Consider the following 17,401-nt stretch of genomic DNA (forward strand, 5'->3'; position numbering starts at 1 on the left):
TTGGACTGTTTTTATATACTATGTCTACTTCAAAACCTTTTGTGTTTGCACCCTTTCCATTATCCTGAAGTAATATATAATGGCGCCACCTGTTATGTAGCGTGTCTTTCCTCCAAGCCGTTAGGTGGCGGTGTCGAGTTCTGCGCGTGGTTTTTCTTGACCGAATTGATGAATACTTCCTGTATGTCTGAAACACGCATGTGTTCATAAGATCCATGTTGTGGATTTAAGTGTAACACTTAGTAACTTTAGAAACAATTTTAAGAATACGTTTTACGTTGATATTGCATTGGGTCAGTAACGTCAAGAAGTATGAAATCGGTAAGTAATTCTTTTTTTCACGACAGAACTGCGTATTCACGTACAAACCAGCTACCTAGTTAATGTTAATATAGAAATTAATCTGAACTAACCTTTACGTTGGCACTATGAGGTTTTACTGAATTATGAAAAAATAGCTGGAATGTTTCATATGTATTTTACGAGCATTGAATATTGACGAGTGTAAAGTTTGGGGAGATATTTAACACACAAACTCGTCTGTTCTGGAAAAGCGTTTCAATGTTAAATTGGTGTTCACACCAGGCTTCGAAAAGGCATGGAAAAAAGAAGCCTAGCTTCCGTAAGCTGTTAAAAACCAGCAATGTGAAACTCGAAAATAAGTTGAAGAACCGCCAGTTCAAGCATCAAGCCACGGCAAAGAAACAACGCAAGGAGCATAGAAAGCTTCACCAAGCCATTAGTGATGTGTCACATCAGTCCATTAAACCTCTGGAGCGCTACAAGAAGAAACCAGGTGTGAAATATTTTCAGCGTCTGAATCCTTTTTGTTTCCCATATGTCCATTTTGCTGCTGACCACACTTGGTGGGTCAGTATTGTACATTATTTCTGTATTATCGTGTGTTATTGTGTGATGCACAGAAGAGGAAGAGGATGAAGAAGAATTCCTTGAGACGCTGCCCACTGATATGATGGATGAAGATGACCTTGATCAGATCAGAGCCATGGCCCAGAAAGCCTCTTTCATAACAAGAGAACTTTCCTCATGGTTAGACAATCTTCCACCTAATCTACATAAGCACAATAAAATATCAAATTTAAGAAATTGAACAACCAATCAACTGTTGCCTTCTTTGTATAAATGTTGTAGTGCTCCTGTTCATGTCAAAAAGCACAAGTCAGACCAGCCAATAGAAAAGTATGAGAAGAAGCCTAGAAAGATGCATCAGGAGGAGCAGAAAGAGGTCATCCATTTGTTACCAATCAAAGACAAGACTGGCCTTATCCCTCAGACCATGGACAAACCAGGTATGGGGCACCTTCCCGAAAGCAAACTCTTTAATGTTAGTCTTCAGTGGTGGTTTCCTACTGTAACTGTGCTGTTTGTTTTGATTTCCAGTAATACAGAAAGTCGATGAGGAAGAAGTAGAGGAGGAGGTTAAGGACCATGATGATTCAGAACTAGGTGGGATTTAGACTAGAATTCATTTAAACACATTTTAAAACCTCTGCTGTTGTCCATCAGAACACTCCGCTTTTGGTTACTGTTGTGTTATTGGTATGTGTGTTTGGCACCAGAGATGGCACAGAGCTTCCTGTCTCTGACTCATAAGGAGCAACTTGAGCTTCGCTTCCAGAAGCTGGAGGAGAGAAAAATGCACATCGCTGCCTTGGGCTCAGCCATCCTGGCGGATCCACACTCCAGTGTAAGACACACAACCGCCTGCCCTAAGTCTGTCATATCCCTTTATACTGGTCATGCATGCTGAAGGGTCGGGCGCTACACTTGTGTTTCTGCAGATTAAAAAACTGAAGGAGCTGAGGGCGATGCTGATGGAGACAGACCCGTGTGTGGCAGTCACGGTCAGGAAGCTGGTAATGCTCTCGCTCTTGGAAGTTTTCAAGGACATTGTGCCCTCCTACAGGATCCGACCTCTGACTGAAGCAGAAAAGGCCACCAAGGTTCAGTTTGGTCCACGAACTACAGATGATGCACCATCTGTGCAACTTATGGCTGAGGTTCTGACTTTTCCACTTTGTGATCACTCCTCAGGTCAAAAAGGAAACGCAGCAGCTAAGAGAGTTTGAGGAGGGGCTGGTGAGTCAGTATAAATTCTACCTGGAGAATTTGGAGCAGACGATCAAAGGTAAAGTGGACCTACACCGTGCAGAGAACGCTGGGTAATTTATGGAGCGCTGAGCCACATGGTGTTGACCAGCTGTTGCTCTGGCTCCACAGACTGGAAACAGAAGAAGCTGAAGAGTAGCCAGGCCGTGTCCCTGACCTCCTACCGCGGCCTGGCTGAGGTGGCCATCAGATGTATGTGTGAGCTGCTGGTGGCGCTCCCCCACTTCAACTTCCACAACAACATCACTCTAGTGGTCGTTGGGCTGATGAACGAGCCTGCAAAGAAGGTAAGTTACGTCATTTCTGGAAGATTATGATAACTGACCTTGAAGGCTTGTGGTATCCTGCTCAAAAACGTTTGATTTAAAAGGCGAAACAGACAGACAGAAGTCTCTGTGTTTGTGTGCTCAGCTGTCTGAGATGTGCTGCGAGGCGGTCAGGACGCTCCTGAAGCAGGACAAACTGGGCCAGGCATCACTGGCCACAGTGAGGGTCATCTCTGGACTGGTCAAGAGCAGGAATTACAACATCAAACCAGAGGTGCAGATTCCAGTGCACCTACATGACTGTCAGCCGTCATGTCCATCATTTGCCTTAACAGCTTCCTGTATTCAAAAGAAATCTGCTATTGTGTTTGGTAGGTCCTGAAAACTCTGCTTTGTCTGAGGATAAAAGAGGTGGAGATGAAGAAGGACACAGAAGACTTGGCACCCAAACAGAAACTCATGAGCTTCAAAGAGAAGAAGAGGAACCTCTCCAGAATGCAGCGGAAGGTCTGTATGTGCCTGCCGGCTGAAGCGAGCCTGAGTTCTCTTTCTTTTTCATTTGTCCAAAGCTTGTTTCATTTTCCTTACAGTATAGGAAAGCTGAAGAGAAGCTGCAAAAAGAACTTCTTGAAACAGAGGCCTCGGAGAGCAAAGAGAAGAAGATCAAATTGGTAAGAGCTTCACAGAGTCCCACAAAGCCAAAATGAAGCACTAGTTTCAGTTTTAGGAAACATGTTATAGATTTTCTGGAAATGTTTTTCTTTCTTTCTCATTTCTCTATAGCACACAGAGACACTAAACATAGTGTTCCTCATCTACTTCAGAATATTAAAGAAAGCCCAGAAATCCAAATTGCTGCCCTCCGTTTTAGAAGGTCTTGCTAAGTAAGTCACACATTTATCATCATTTATATCAGACAGGTGTGAAGTTTGTGCTTTATGCACTTCTTTTCCTTTTCTTTTAGGTTTGCCCATCTGATCAATTTGGAGTTCTTTGATGACCTCCTGACAGTTCTCCATAGCTTAATTACGTCCAATGTAAGTAGTCTGACTTGTACCTGTGGTAAATTTTTTCTTTTGCTATTAGTTTAATATTTAAAAAAATGCACTTTTGCCTTAACAATACATTTTATATTGGTGGACACATTCAGTATTGTTAATTATACTCCAAGCAGTTTAAAAATTCATTTAATCATGCTGTCTGTGTATGTAGGATCTGTCTTACCGAGAGAGCCTCCATTGTATACTGACCGCTTTCCACATTCTCTCAGGTCAAGGTCAGTGCCATTTTCACTCCCGTGTCTCGTCGCGGTCGTTTGCGTCCCGTCACGGTGGTTCAGCCCTTCTGTTCTGCTTTGACCGTTCTCCATTTCCAACAGGCGATGTTCTCAATATTGATCCACTGAAGTTCTACACCCACCTTTACAAAACCCTCCTCACCCTGCACGCAGGTGCGTTCAGGTTCACATACCCATGCCTCACGCAGCGTTTCAGGCTCGGCCCTAACGCGCAGCTCTACGTGTCCCCTGCGTGCAGGCGCCACAAACCAGGACACGGCCATCGCGCTGCAGTGCCTGGACGTGATGCTGGCCAAGCGGAGGAAGCAGGTCACGCTGCACCGGGCGCTCGCCTTCCTCAAGAGGCTGAGCACGCTGGCCCTGCACGTCATGCCCGACTCCTCCGTGGCCATCCTGGCGACCAACAGGACGCTAGTGCACGTGAGTGTGCAAGTGAGGGCTTTCAGGCCTTTCATAACAAATGTCACTTTGAGTGTGCCGTGCTGCACAGATGTGTACTGTATTAGTTGTTAATTTACTGTGCTGGTGTGTGTTTTGCTTCTGCACCTTTTTTTTTTTTTTTTTTTGGCCCACCTCCACCCCCCCATCTTTGGAGGACAACTTTGTTTTTATGTACAGATTTAAATGGCAATTATAACAATTCTGTATAATATATAGTGTAGTGATAACAATATATAGTGATAACAATACGCAAAGTGATAATTATTGGGGTTAGGTGGACCAAGAAAAGAGGGGGAGAGAAATAATAAAAAGGGAAAAGACAGAGGTAGGAGAAGAAAGGAGAAGAAAAAGAAAAGAAGAAAAAAATAATAATAATAATAAAATAATAATAATATTAATAAAATAAAACACGCAACCAGCTCAAATGACCACTGCAAAGAAGTACAGAAAGTAAACCAAATACATATAGTGCAGATGAGTGCGATGTATGGGTGTGTGTGAGTGTGTGTTTATGTGCAACCTAGAAGTGCAACATAGGATAGATGTATGGAATGTACTTACCAGCAAGGGTGGGTAGCTGCGACAGCATTCCCCCAGAGGCCAGAGGCGGGTGGAGAGAGACCCGGGAATCCCACCCGCCCACGGCCCCCCACAGAGCGGTGGAGTACCAGAGCCGCACTTCCCAGAAACCCTCACCCGCCCGCCCCCGCAGGCGGGAGAGAGAGACCCCGGACAGCGCCCCACCAGTCACCACCACCTCCCGCCGAGGAGCACCCGGCCGCCCCATACCACCACCGCCCAGGGGAGCGGACCAACCGCCCCTACGCCGGGGGGCCAAGCCGGACTCCGGAGCTCCAAGGCGCCCCCCCTCTGGAGTGGTGCAGTAGTCTCAGGGGAGCGTCCATGAGTGAACCGGGCACGACCAGCCCCGACCCAGAACCAGCTGTCCTCACCCACATAACCAAACCCACCCTACATTCGCCCCTATACACCCCCACCATGCACACACCCACCCACACACACACACACATACACTCAAATTTACCCTCATACCTCCAAACCTGGCCATATGTCCCCTCCCTCCAACACGCACTCATTCATCCACCCATTCAGAAACAAGAAGAAAACAAGGACAGAGACACACACTTATCCAGACTAGCACACCCTCTGCGGCAGGGGCAAATGGCTGGACCAGCAAGGACCTGCAGTGGTCCTAGGAAGCCGCCAGCCCAGCCCCGCGCCAGCAACCCCCCCCCGCCCCGGCAGGGAGCAGGAAGCGGGTGAAGGAAGGCCTTCCCACCCCTCCACCCCCAGTGTTGTGTGTAGGTGTTGGTTAAAAGGTGTTGGTTGTTGTAGGTGTTCTGCACCTTTTTTAATGGTATTTGCACGTCTGTTGTGCAGACTTTTCCCAAGTGTGATATACTGTTGGACAACGACATGCAGGGTAGTGGTGTGTACCTGCCTGAGCTGGATGAGCCAGAGTACTGTAACCCCCAGAACACCTGCCTGTGGGAACTCCACACACTCAAGGTACCTGGGCCTGGTCCAGACATCTTCACGCCAACAACCACAGAACATGTGGAGATTTAGCCGGGGGATTGGTCAGTGTACTGAAAGTGAACTGGTGTGTGTGTGTTTCAGAGACACTACCACCCCATGGTTAGGAAGTATGCCACTCATCTGTTGTGCGGCGCTCCAAGCGAGGGTTCAGGGGCACTCGGCATGGAGCTGAGTAGAAGGTAACACACACACACACACAACGTGTTGTTGAGTAGAAGGTAACACACACACACACACAACGTGTTGCTGAGTAGAAGGTAACACACTCAGTGTGGAGCAACAATGGCTCCTGATCGCCAACATTGTTGATCGCATTGGACACGAAAGGTTTTTAAAGTAATTTAAACCAGTTTCTCTGAAATGCTGGTTAAACACTAGTTTATTGCTGCTGTCATTAGAAAACCTCAACTCAATTTGTCAGGTTTTGCTTTCTAACACTATTTGACATTTTATTATGAGTGTATGCAAGCAAAGGGTGCCGTTAGTAAGAATAAAGCCTTCATCCACTGACAGGCATAGATATTGGGGGTTTTTTTTTGCTTATATTACTTAATTTTACTTTCTACGATTATTTTGATGACATTGAATGTATTTGAACAAAAGTCAGATGATTTTTCAGAGGTCAACTTTACTCAAAATGTTACAGAACCCCAGGGCAGCTCTTTGAAGACTATAGTGTGAAGGACATGACCTTTAACCCCCCAGTTGCAGTACCAGCCTCAAAAAAGAAGGTAAGCACCCAGCCATGATGTTAACAGCAGACAACATTACTGTGAAATATCTCAATCCTTTGCTCTGTTGTTTCAGGAACACTTCACCATTGGTCACGCCTTCTTGGACTCCAGTGTAACAGAACAGGTTCATGCAGCTCTTCAGTTCGAGGAGCGTGAAGCAGCTCTGGATTTTGCTGCCAGTTTTGCACAGGAGTGATTCTGACTGTTGTGTTTCCGACTGTACAGGGCTGGGTGGGTAGATACTTTATATTCACATTGTTCTTAAATAAATAAAAAAACAAAAGATGTCTGTTTTACAGTGGGTTACTATACATTAACGGAGCAGGTAAAATGTGGAGTGGTGGAGTGAGTGTTGAATGCAATAAGGTGAATATACATTTTCAATGTATATTGGCATGACAAGTGTTACATGTATTAATCAATGAATTTGCAGAAACCAGTGAGTCTCTAAATATAAGGAGCACTGAGATTTTGAAGATTTACAACACTTTATTGTTGGAAAAACTGCGATTTACATAATTCCATCCACAGTAGTCAGAACAGTCATGAGATAAAAATAAAGAGAAATAAAAACGTGCCAAAGCAATGACACCGTTCAAGCTGTAGCAGTCCTGATGATGCGGCCCAGTTTGAACCAAGCCACTGAAATAAATTACTTAGGTGCATCTCTGAGAAAATATAATTATGAATGACTTATAAAAAGCATTTATGAATGCTCTAAAAAGTACACAGGCCTATTCATTAGAGCCGACTTCACTGAAAATGTTTTAAAAATGCAAGTGCAATTATCAAGCAAAATTTTAAATTCTGAAATACAAAAGTTCAAACAATTGACATGTATACAGTATGACATGGGGAGAGAATATTTACAGCCTCCAAAAATAAATAAGATGTGCATTTAACAGTTGTACTGTCTTATGTACAAGAGGAAAACAGCCAACCTGGGTTACGATGTGAAAGAAATATAGATGCTGTAGAAAACAAGAAAATTAGATAATGGACCATCTGAAAGTTAACAAGCAACATTCCCAGTGTTCAACCTTCATGTGAACTGTTCTGATTTCATTCAAAACTGTAATGTAAATCAGTCAGGTCATGTGAACTGTTCTGATTTCACTCAAAATTGTAATGTAAATCAGTCAGATCATGTGAACTGTTCTGATTTCACTCAAAATTGTAATGTAAATCAGTCAGGTTGAGTACACTCACAGTTATACAGCAAGAAAGAAAAGGAACAGAAATATTACACAAGAAAACAAGATTAAAACTGGCGGCCACATCTGCAGGCTCTGGAGGTTAGTAGAGGTAGTCAAGAAAACAATAACTGTAGTAACAGAAACTGAACTGTTCCATTTAATGTTGTAGCTCAGAATGTGTTCATCACATGGGGGCAGGAAGGCCAGGAAGTGCCAGTGCTCACATTTGTGCAACACGTAAAATGTCTTACAGACTTTATAATGAACAAACAATTCTAAAATGGCACTATACTACAATGCAGTTATAAGCTTTTAAAGTCACAACATTTCTTGAGTTAAAGAAGACATGTATCAGTTGCACCTTTCGGATACTTGAAAGGTAAAGTCATTTGGTACTATTTAAATAATCAGATTTATTCAAGAACATTTAAAAATGAAAACACACTGAACTACACATGAAAACATCTGCTGCTCTAAAGTGTTGATCACTGAAATAAAAACTGTACCTTCGAAATTAGGGCAGAATTATTTCTCACATTTTCAAAACACGAGCAGTTAACCACCCAATAAATAAATAAAATTATATCACATTGTACATTCTTTACAGCAATCGGACCCCTACCAGAAACATCTGTAGAGATCTAGTATAAAACTATTGTATAGTTTAAAGTATATTTAAATTTGTTTTTCAGAATTAAACATGCCCCTATAACACTTGCAGTTACTGCCTTTTTTGCTAGGGTCTGCTGCTTTTCACTCAATCAATTAGAACGTATACTATAAATAAATAGAAAGCTCATAAAGATGATGCTTTTTGGTAAGAGTAGCAAGACTGTATAATCTGTGGCAAAGTTCTTTTGAACATAAAGCAAAACCACAAACGATGCAGTACATGAACACATACTGTGAAAGGCTGATGTAGTACATCATTTATTAGAGGAGAGATGGAGAAGGAACTCCCTACTGCCTCCCTACTGCCCTGCTCTTACCACATAGGGAGGCAGTAGAACTCTCCCCAGGGCAACCAGTGCCTCCTTGCTGCTCTTCCTTACGTGCGTTGTGTCTTCAAGGCTACGTCTCCATCCAACACCCGTGCTTCTTACACTCGGTTCTGAAGAAAGCAGCTGAACAGGAGCGGAGTGTTCACAGACACCTGCTGCCCTGTCACTCATGGGACCCACCGAGTGGTGAGGAGTGATGGTCTTCAGCAAAGCCCATGAGCTCCTGCAAGCGCAAGGGCCACATGCCAGCGGTACCACGCGCCTGGACTCATTTGCGCAGCTTCCAGTTCCAGAGCAAGGGGAGGGACCAAGCAGAAGGGGGCGGGACATAAAGAGTGCTGCCATCACCAACAGTGGGGCTTCCTCTGCCACTCTCAACGTCCTGGCAACCCTCCGCCGTCCAAGCCTTTGATCTTGCTGACAGCGGAAACCCTGCAGAGAGTGTGTGAGGAGGAGAGCAGGAGCGTGGAAGAAGAAGAAGAGAGATTTTAAGCAAACTACCAAATGAAAAAGTTCTAAAGCTTATTTTTAATCAAATCTGCCATTTTGATTTTACTTTTTGAATTTATTACTTAACCACATCCAAAATAAAACATTTCAATTGTACCTCCAATTGTATTCTCCAAGTCTAAGACTGCATAATGAAAGTTACTTAATTTTATTAATGATTATTAACCCAATTAGAGTCTACAACTTCCCAGAGCCTCTTCATGGCCAACAATGGTGTAGAGTGTAGCATTATAATGCAATCTGTGCATCTTCCTTTCAATCCATTTTCACTTTGAAATTTGTAGGGAAAAATACAAAAACGTCTCCATGCATTTTAAATATATATTGCACTGAAATTAATTTATTGTTATTATATATATTTAGTTTGGTGCCTTTCAAAAAATTTAGTAATCTTTGGATAAATTAGTAGTAATTGAAGATTTTAGCATTAATATTGATATTGAACAAGAACCACTGAGAAAAGCATTTGTATCCATCCCAGATTATGGCCTACTCACCATGGCAACCATACACTTTACTGAATTTGAAATTTTGTAAACTATTCTCCCTCAAACTACCGTAGTCTCTGAACACTACCGCATCGTAGTCATAGTCTTCCTCCTCATCCTCATCCTCAACAGCTAGTCATTATCTTGACAACCTTCCAACTAATTCCAGTGAGCCAGATAATATGACAGCACTGAAGAATGAATGTTTTGCTCTGTAGCAGATCTGGTACATAACAATAAGCTTCTACCTTTGTACAATAACAACACACACACACACACCTCAGTCCATTTGCAAAGCCAGCCCTATACAGGATAGAAAGGCTCCCACTACAGCATATACAACATGCTTTTAGCTGTAGTAATGACCATATATAATTATTATTGTCTCTTTATAAGTATACAACCAGATTTTATTTTCTGTTTATATCTTAATAAAGAGACATAAATCTTTAGATTTGTAGTATGTATAATATATATTATTGGTCCCTCCATTCATGTGGATGTTCTGGGTATTCCCTGGTGCCAGTGGCCTCCGTCAGCAGGACACTGTGCTCTGCCAACCTTCACTTACTCTTCTGGAATGGTTTGAGGAACATGATGGAGTTCAACGTGTTGACTTGACTTCCACAGATCTCAGTCCAACTATCGCTCAGTCATGGCTGCTAACATACTGATGCTAGATACTACAGGACATCCTCAGATGGCATGTGGAGTCCATGCCGCGACACGTAAGAACTGTTCTGGCAGCACAAGCCTGACCTATACAATATTAGGCAGGTAGTTTAATGTTAGGACTGATTGGGGAAGTGTGGCTGATATGTGTATGTTAACTATGTGAGAGAAAGAAAACACAAAACACAGGTTAACTGGATCTTTTAGCACATATCTGCAGTCTGCAAAATGCCAAAAATTGTTTTCTGTGGATAGTCCAACTTGTACAGTACAAATGGAATGAATGCAGTATAAACACGCACAAGATTCCCAACATACAGGGTTGTTAAGAATGGAAAAAATGAGAATTCATGATTTAATGCTTTATATGAAACAATCTATGTGGAAATAAAATATTTTTTAATTATAAAAGTAGGAAGTGTCTACACTGCATTACTGAACGTTGCCATGGATACGCAAAACCAGAAAAGCTGCTTTGAGAAAACATAAATAAAAAATAAATTTGACTTTGACATCAGCTGTTTGGCTTTTCTGGGCTAACAGTGCTAACAGGGCTAACAAGGCTGTCACACAGGTGTTCTCATGCTATTAATCACACCTTGGTGCAAAAGATTTGATAGCACAGCATGCTCAAAGCTTGTTAGTGAGGTAAATGTCCTTTGCCTCATACCTGTGTCACTACCCACACCACCTACTGACACTCTGCAGTCTAACTCAGCTCTGCTTTACAGGACAACAAACCAACATCCTGGAGAAAGGCAGAAGAGAACCCACCAAAGCTACGAGATGGAGCTTGGACTTTCCATTACAACTACACAGGAGCCTTAGGAACGATACAGGAACACTATTTGAAAGCTTTTAAAGATGGAACAGCCTTGTGAACGATTTGAATTGGTCATGAGGTGGGTTCCTACCTCGCTGGGGCTCCATGCATTGCACGCGCACACACACACACACACATGCACACACGTGTGCGCAGAGTGTGTGTTCAGTCGGTGGCGTCGGGTGGAGGTGGCACGGCGGGCCACGCGGTGCGCTCCTCCTTACTGTGTGGGGGTTCGGGCCCGTTCACCGTCACGCTGCGACTGCGACCCGTCAGCTTGCGCAGCTCACTGGCGAAGGACACGCCCTTCCGTTTGTCCTCACGTGCAATCTGAGTGGACACACATGAGCCGAAACTGAAAATCATGTTTTGTTTTTTTTAAATAACCATTTTTCAGATTTTCACATTCATATTGAAATAATAGATGATATTATTAATATAGGTGTGGAATAATTCTGGGTCGAAGCACATGACATGCAGGTACATATACTGTACATGTCATTAAATTATGTATTTCCTGCTTGTAGTATCAAGAGGTTTTTTGATTGGCTAAAACCATTGTAAATAAGGGTGGTGTAATCAACAAAGAGCCTAGATTCTTCATGTTTGTTTGTTTCAAACTGTATTCGGAATAAAAATTTTAAGGTTTATTCTCATATTCTTGGGACTTCAATTTCAATTGTGATTTTTAAACACAAAATTCACAATTAATAAATTCAACTCATCATGTTAACACGAAACACATTCCAATTGGTCAAAATTGTTCTATTTATTAGCTCTATTTACATCTCATCGTTTCTTATATGCTTCTACACAGCTATAAACCCATTAACCTGTAACCAAATGAACTTTTTGCATCACCATCAGGAACGGTCATGATGAGGAATAACCCAGAAGTCGTTGGGAACGCGAGTAGCAGCTGAAGGGGACTGTGCCATACCTGCTCTTTGAGTTTGAGGATGAACCTGCCGGGCCCCTTCCACCTGCTCTGGGCCTCAAACACACACTCGTGGTCCAGCAGCACACGCTGACTGGGCTTTCCAGAGTACACCTTCCTGCCAGCCGTGTCACGGCTCACCTCCTCCAGGAGAACGTAATCCATGGGATTGGGGTTGTTCAGGATACTCATGGAGTACTTGGCTTTGAAAAGCGTCTGTTGGGAGGGGTTGATGGGTGAAAAGGTGGGGTACAGTCAAGATGTTGATGGTAATCATAATCATAAGTTGATGGTAATCATAAAAATCTCAGTTACATATACAGTTCCCTCCAGAAGTATTGGAACAGAAGGCACATTCTTTTGTTTATGATGTTCACTAAAGACATTTGGGTTTAAGATGAGTATGAAGCGAGAGTTCAGAATTTCAGCTTTTATTTCCTGGTATTTACATCAAGATGTTTTAAACAACTTAAGAAATATTACTGTTTGTATTAGACCACAGCATTTTTAGGTGAGCAAAAAGAACAAATGATCTTAACGTAAATAACATTTAAAATCTTTGCTTGCAATAACTGCCCCATGCTTGCGCCCCATCAAACTGCTGCATTTGTGATGCTGCTCCAGGCTTCTCCAGCAGCTTCTCCAGCAGCTTCTCCAGCAGCTTCTCCCTGTTCCTGTTTTGGGACAGTTCGTCCTCCAGTCTCCACTTCAGGAGGTGAAATGCTCTAATGGGTTAAGGTCAGGTGATCATCTTGGCCAGTCCAAAACCTTCCACTTTATCCCCCCTGATGAAGTCCTTTGTTCTGTTGGCAGTGTGCTTTGGTTCACTGTCCTGCCGATTAGTTTGGCATACAAAATGTTCCTGTACACTTCAGAATTCAATCTGCTGCCACCATCATTAGTTACATCATCAATAAATATTAATGAGCCTGTTCCAGAAGCAGCTGGAACTGCTTCGGATCATAAGCAGTTCCTTTTCGTCTCCACACTTTGGCCTTTCCATCACTGTGGTAGAGCTTCATCTTGGTCTCATCAGTCTATAAGATCGTGTTCCAGAACTTTTGTGGCTCATCTCTGTACTTCTGTGCAAATTCCAATCTGTCTGTCCGATTCTTGCTGCTGATGGGTGGTTTACATATTGTGGTGTGGCCTCTGTATGTCTGCTCTATGAGTCTCTATCAAACAGTGGATTGTGATAGCTTCACCCCTGCACTGTGGAGGTCGTTGGTGATGTCACTTACTGATGTTTTTGGGTTAGACCAGTGGTTCCCAAACTTTTTCTGCCGTGCCCCCCTTTAGTAGATGAGAATATTTTTGCGCCCCCCCCCCCCATATTGACTAGGGATGCACCGATTCACGGTTTTCACTTCCGATACCGATTCAGATATCTGAGGCTTCGTATCGGCCGATACTGATCCGATACCCAGTGGCGGACTTAGCAATTTGGGGGCTCAAGGCGAAATTAGGTAGGGGGCGCATCAACATTAATATGCGAGAAAAAAGTCAGCTAATCAGGGGGCCCCTACAGTGGGCTGCAGTGGGAGGGGCCCAAGGCAGTTGCCTAGCCACGCCTCTATGCAAAGACCGCCTCTGCCGATACCGATCTGATAAGAGTAAAACTGTGCTGAATCGACTTAAAGCATTTTTTAAAAAACACAAGACATACTGAATTACAAGTTTATTGAAAACTCTGCACCAGTATAGCACACTTAAACACACATAAAACATGTAAAAACAACACAACTTGCATTTGTTCAGTCACTGCAACTATGAATATAACATTGAATGTAAAATAAATTATACCAAAGAACCTGAAACTTACAAAAACAATAGGTTCACAACTTTGGTCAAACATGAAAAAAATAAACTGTAAGAAACCTTTTAAATGGTTCAAGAATTCTAAATATAATTTTAAATAAATAAGGAGATGAAATAAGAGAAACAGCAATACCTATGTGGCTAGTTTGCTAGCGCAGACATCACGCAGAGCATAAAGCATGTAACGGCCAGAAATATGTGTACTGTCTCTTTAAGGGAGCGAGTTGAGCGCGCGTACGGAATATTGTTGTTTTAGCTTTCTGCCGTAGACAGAGTCAGACCACTGCTCTTTATTTTATCTTTATTTTATTTCTGTAAGTAACGCATTCAATGAGCTTTGGACAACTCACCAGTTCATGTATGAACAGTCAAGTAGTGCTGGAGCCCAGGTTTATTTTGGTCAACCAGCAAATAAACGGACTAAGTGTAATAGCACCAGCGCGAGTACGAGTCAGTGATTCACCTCTCCTCTGTGTGCTTCACTCGCCTGTTAACTGTCCAAGTTCACTTCTATCCGGGACAGAGTGGATATTTAATGTTGAACTAACTCAGAAAAGCGTTACGAGCATAGAATTAGACTGAATAGATCTGTTTTTATGGATCGGTCACATTGTCACCGATACCCGATCTAGAATTTTTTTCAGATATTAATATCGGAATCGGTGCATCCCTAAATTGACACATGTGCACGTTTTACTTCCAAGCTCTGCGCCCCCCCCTGCAATAGCTCCGCGCCCCACCTAGGGGGCGCGCCCCCCACTTTGGGAACCACTGGGTTAGACAATATTCCTGTCTTCTACTACTGTTGTTGTCCTTGGCCGACCCGTGCCACGTCTGTTGCTCAGTACACCAGTAGTTTCTTTCTTTTCCAGAACATTCCAAATTGTTGTGCTTGCGATGCCCAATGTTTATCCAACGGCTCCGATTGATTTTCATTCTCAGCTTCAAAATGACTTGCTTTTCTCCCATAGACAAATCTGGTCTTCATGTTGGTTTATCCTCTTTAATAAGAAATGCAGTCTTTATAGGTTTAAGCCTGGGCTAAAACCTTAGACAAGTCATGCAGAGCTATTTAATGTTTGAACAATCAACCTATAAGCCAACACCTGGTCAACAAGAAACAGTGACATGTTCCAAAACCTTTTCTTTTTTGGTCACTTGGAAAATGGGCTCAAAATTGTTTACAGCATCTAGATGTAAATACCAGGAGGTAAAAGTTAAACTCTTGTCTCATATTCATCTTTTGATCTTATATCTAAGATCATAGAAAAAGCTGTTGCCCAGCAATTATGCCTATATCTGCATAGGCATCACATATTTGAAAAGTTCCAATCTGGTTTTAGGCCCCATCACAGTACTGAAACAGCATTAGTTAAAGTAACAAATGACCTCCTCCTTGCTTCAGATCAAGGTTATGTATCGCTGTTAGTGCTTCTTGATCTTAGTGCAGCTTTCGACACAATTGATCATAGGATCTTGCTAGAAAGGTTAGAACGCTGGGTTGGAGTCTCTGGCACAGCCCTTTCATGGTTTCATTCTTACTTAACAAATCGCTATCAGTTTGTAGAGCTCAATAATATTCCATCCAAACGTACAAAAGTTAAATATGGGATCCCGCAAGGCTCCATTCTAGGACCACTATTATTTACATTATATATGCTACCATTGGGCACAGTTATAATGGTGTCAATTTTCACTGCTATGCAGATGACACTCAACTTTACATATCAGCCAAACCTGATGACAAACTCAGTTTAAGAAAAATTGAGGCCTGTGTAAGAGATATTAAATGCTGGATGTCTCTAAACTTCCTCCAACTTAATGAGGACAAAACAGAAGTTCTCCTTCTGGGCCCTAAGGCCTCAAAACAGAAAATTCCAGATCTAATGCTTAATCTCGCAGGCTACCCCATTACACCTGGCACAGTAGCCAAAAACCTAGGCGTCATACTCGACTCTGACCTATCATTTGATAAATACATAGATAATACTACTAGGATAGCTTTTCTACATCTCCGTAACATTGCTAAATTAAGAAATGCATTATCACAGGATGATGCAGAAAAATTGGTGCACGCCTTTGTTAGCTCTAGATTAGACTACTGCAATGCACTACTGTCAGGATGTTCAAATAGGAATCTAAATAAACTTCAAATAGTTCAAAATGCCGCAGCCAGGGTTCTGACCAGAACTAGAAAATTTCAGCATATCAGTCCAGTCCTATCAGCCCTGCATTGGCTCCCAGTTAAATTCCGTATTGACTTTAAAATTCTTTTATTAACTTATAAAGCATTGCACGGGCTTGCTCCTGAGTACCTTCAGGAACTTATTTCCTATTACGAACCCCCACGCCCACTAAGATCACAGGGTGCTGGTCTTTTATTAGTTCCAAAAATTAATAAGGTAACAGCAGGGGGAAGAGCCTTTTCTTGTAAGGCCCCCCAGCTTTGGAATAATCTTCCTAAATGCGTCCGGGACTCCGACACAGTCACAATCTTTAAGTCTAGGTTGAAAACCCACTTATTTAGTTTAGCGTTTGATAATTAATATCCCCCCTTAGATAAAAGTACAGATTCAGGGGTTCATAGACGAAGGGTTTTATGGTAGACTGGGGTGCTGGTGCTGTCGTCCTGTCACTGCTCGTGGTCACTCAAGTTTGTTGACAGTGCAGTGGACGGATGCCATTGTCTCAGAATGCCCCCAAGCCTATGTTACCTTCTGGTTCTGCCTTTTTAGCTAGGCTGTAATAATTTAACTAAATGCCGGAGTTGCTGCCACACTCCGGAAATGTTTATAATTTTACCTGTCCTGTATATGTCCTCATACAGAGCTAATTTTCCCTGTTTCATTTCTCCACATGGCTGCCCGCCTGCTTGAGGAATAATGAGATGAGGAGACCAGCGATCCATCCTGAGCCAGCCACCTCCTGCCTAACCGGATGCATACATCATGATGGACATTATTACATATTTTTCCTTTTCTTTCTCTTCTTTCTGTCTAAATTGTTGTTGTTGTTGTCATGGTGACCGGTGTCGGCCAGAGGAGGATGGGTTCCCCCCCTGAGTCTTGGTTCCTCTCAAGGTTTCTTCCTCATGCAAAAAACTAGGGAGTTTTTCCTTGCCACTGTCGCCTTTGGCTTGTTCACTGGGGGCTAGGACTCGGCACTTGTAAAGCTGCTTTGTGACAACAACTGTTGTAAAAAGCGCTATATAAATAAAATTTGATTGATTGATTGATTGATCTTAAACCCAAATGTCTTCAGTGAACAATAAAAACATGTTGGGACACTATATGTAAGGTGATGCTGTAGTATGTAGTATGGTGCACTAAGTCATGGACGTAATTTTGATTTCAAAAGTGGGGGGGACATGGATTCGTCGCTATTTAAATATTTGGTTTTAACCGTAAAAACTGGGGGGGGACCAAAGCCGGCTTTTGAAAAAGTGGGGGGGGGACATGTCCCCCGTCCCCCCCCCCCCCAAAATTACGTCCGTGCACTAAGTACAATTATGTAATATGAATACACTGC

At 42.7% G+C, this 17,401-nt stretch overlaps 2 protein-coding genes across 8 annotated transcripts in view; one reads left to right on the plus strand and one right to left on the minus strand.

Annotated features, from left to right (window-relative positions):
* Nucleotides 1–162: 162 nt before the first annotated feature.
* Nucleotides 163–17,162, plus strand: noc3l (NOC3-like DNA replication regulator). 2 transcript variants are annotated; one of them, XR_013130095.1, is made up of 23 exons: nt 163–321; nt 586–796; nt 924–1,050; nt 1,153–1,310; nt 1,402–1,467; nt 1,581–1,708; nt 1,803–1,964; nt 2,056–2,149; nt 2,242–2,417; nt 2,542–2,670; nt 2,772–2,903; nt 2,987–3,067; nt 3,180–3,280; nt 3,361–3,433; nt 3,609–3,672; nt 3,775–3,846; nt 3,932–4,113; nt 5,536–5,664; nt 5,776–5,873; nt 6,341–6,425; nt 6,502–6,659; nt 11,027–11,197; nt 11,986–17,162. XR_013130095.1 is itself a non-coding variant. In XM_077000691.1 (21 exons), exons 1-21 carry the CDS (start codon nt 313–315, stop codon nt 6,622–6,624), a joined length of 2,400 nt encoding a protein of 799 aa, XP_076856806.1. In that variant the 5' UTR covers nt 163–312; the 3' UTR covers nt 6,625–7,539. The 2 variants fall into 2 exon arrangements, 1 of the variants encoding a protein (XP_076856806.1); XM_077000691.1 differs by lacking the exons at nt 11,027–11,197; nt 11,986–17,162 and having other exon boundaries at nt 6,502–7,539.
* plce1 (phospholipase C, epsilon 1) overlaps nt 7,741–17,401 on the minus strand; it is a 64,863-nt gene continuing 55,202 nt past the window's right edge. For all 6 annotated transcript variants that reach the window (XM_077000685.1, XM_077000687.1, XM_077000688.1 and 3 more), the window contains 3 exons: nt 12,059–12,271; nt 11,210–11,448; nt 7,741–9,057 (listed from right to left, as the gene is read on the minus strand). In XM_077000685.1, coding sequence (XP_076856800.1) covers nt 11,284–11,448; nt 12,059–12,271 — 378 coding nt within the window. In that variant the 3' untranslated portion in view covers nt 7,741–9,057; nt 11,210–11,283. The remainder of the gene's footprint in view (nt 9,058–11,209; nt 11,449–12,058; nt 12,272–17,401) is intronic.

Source organism: Brachyhypopomus gauderio, chromosome 3 (genome assembly GCF_052324685.1).
Source record: "Brachyhypopomus gauderio isolate BG-103 chromosome 3, BGAUD_0.2, whole genome shotgun sequence".
Classification (NCBI taxonomy): Eukaryota; Metazoa; Chordata; class Actinopteri; order Gymnotiformes; family Hypopomidae; genus Brachyhypopomus; species Brachyhypopomus gauderio.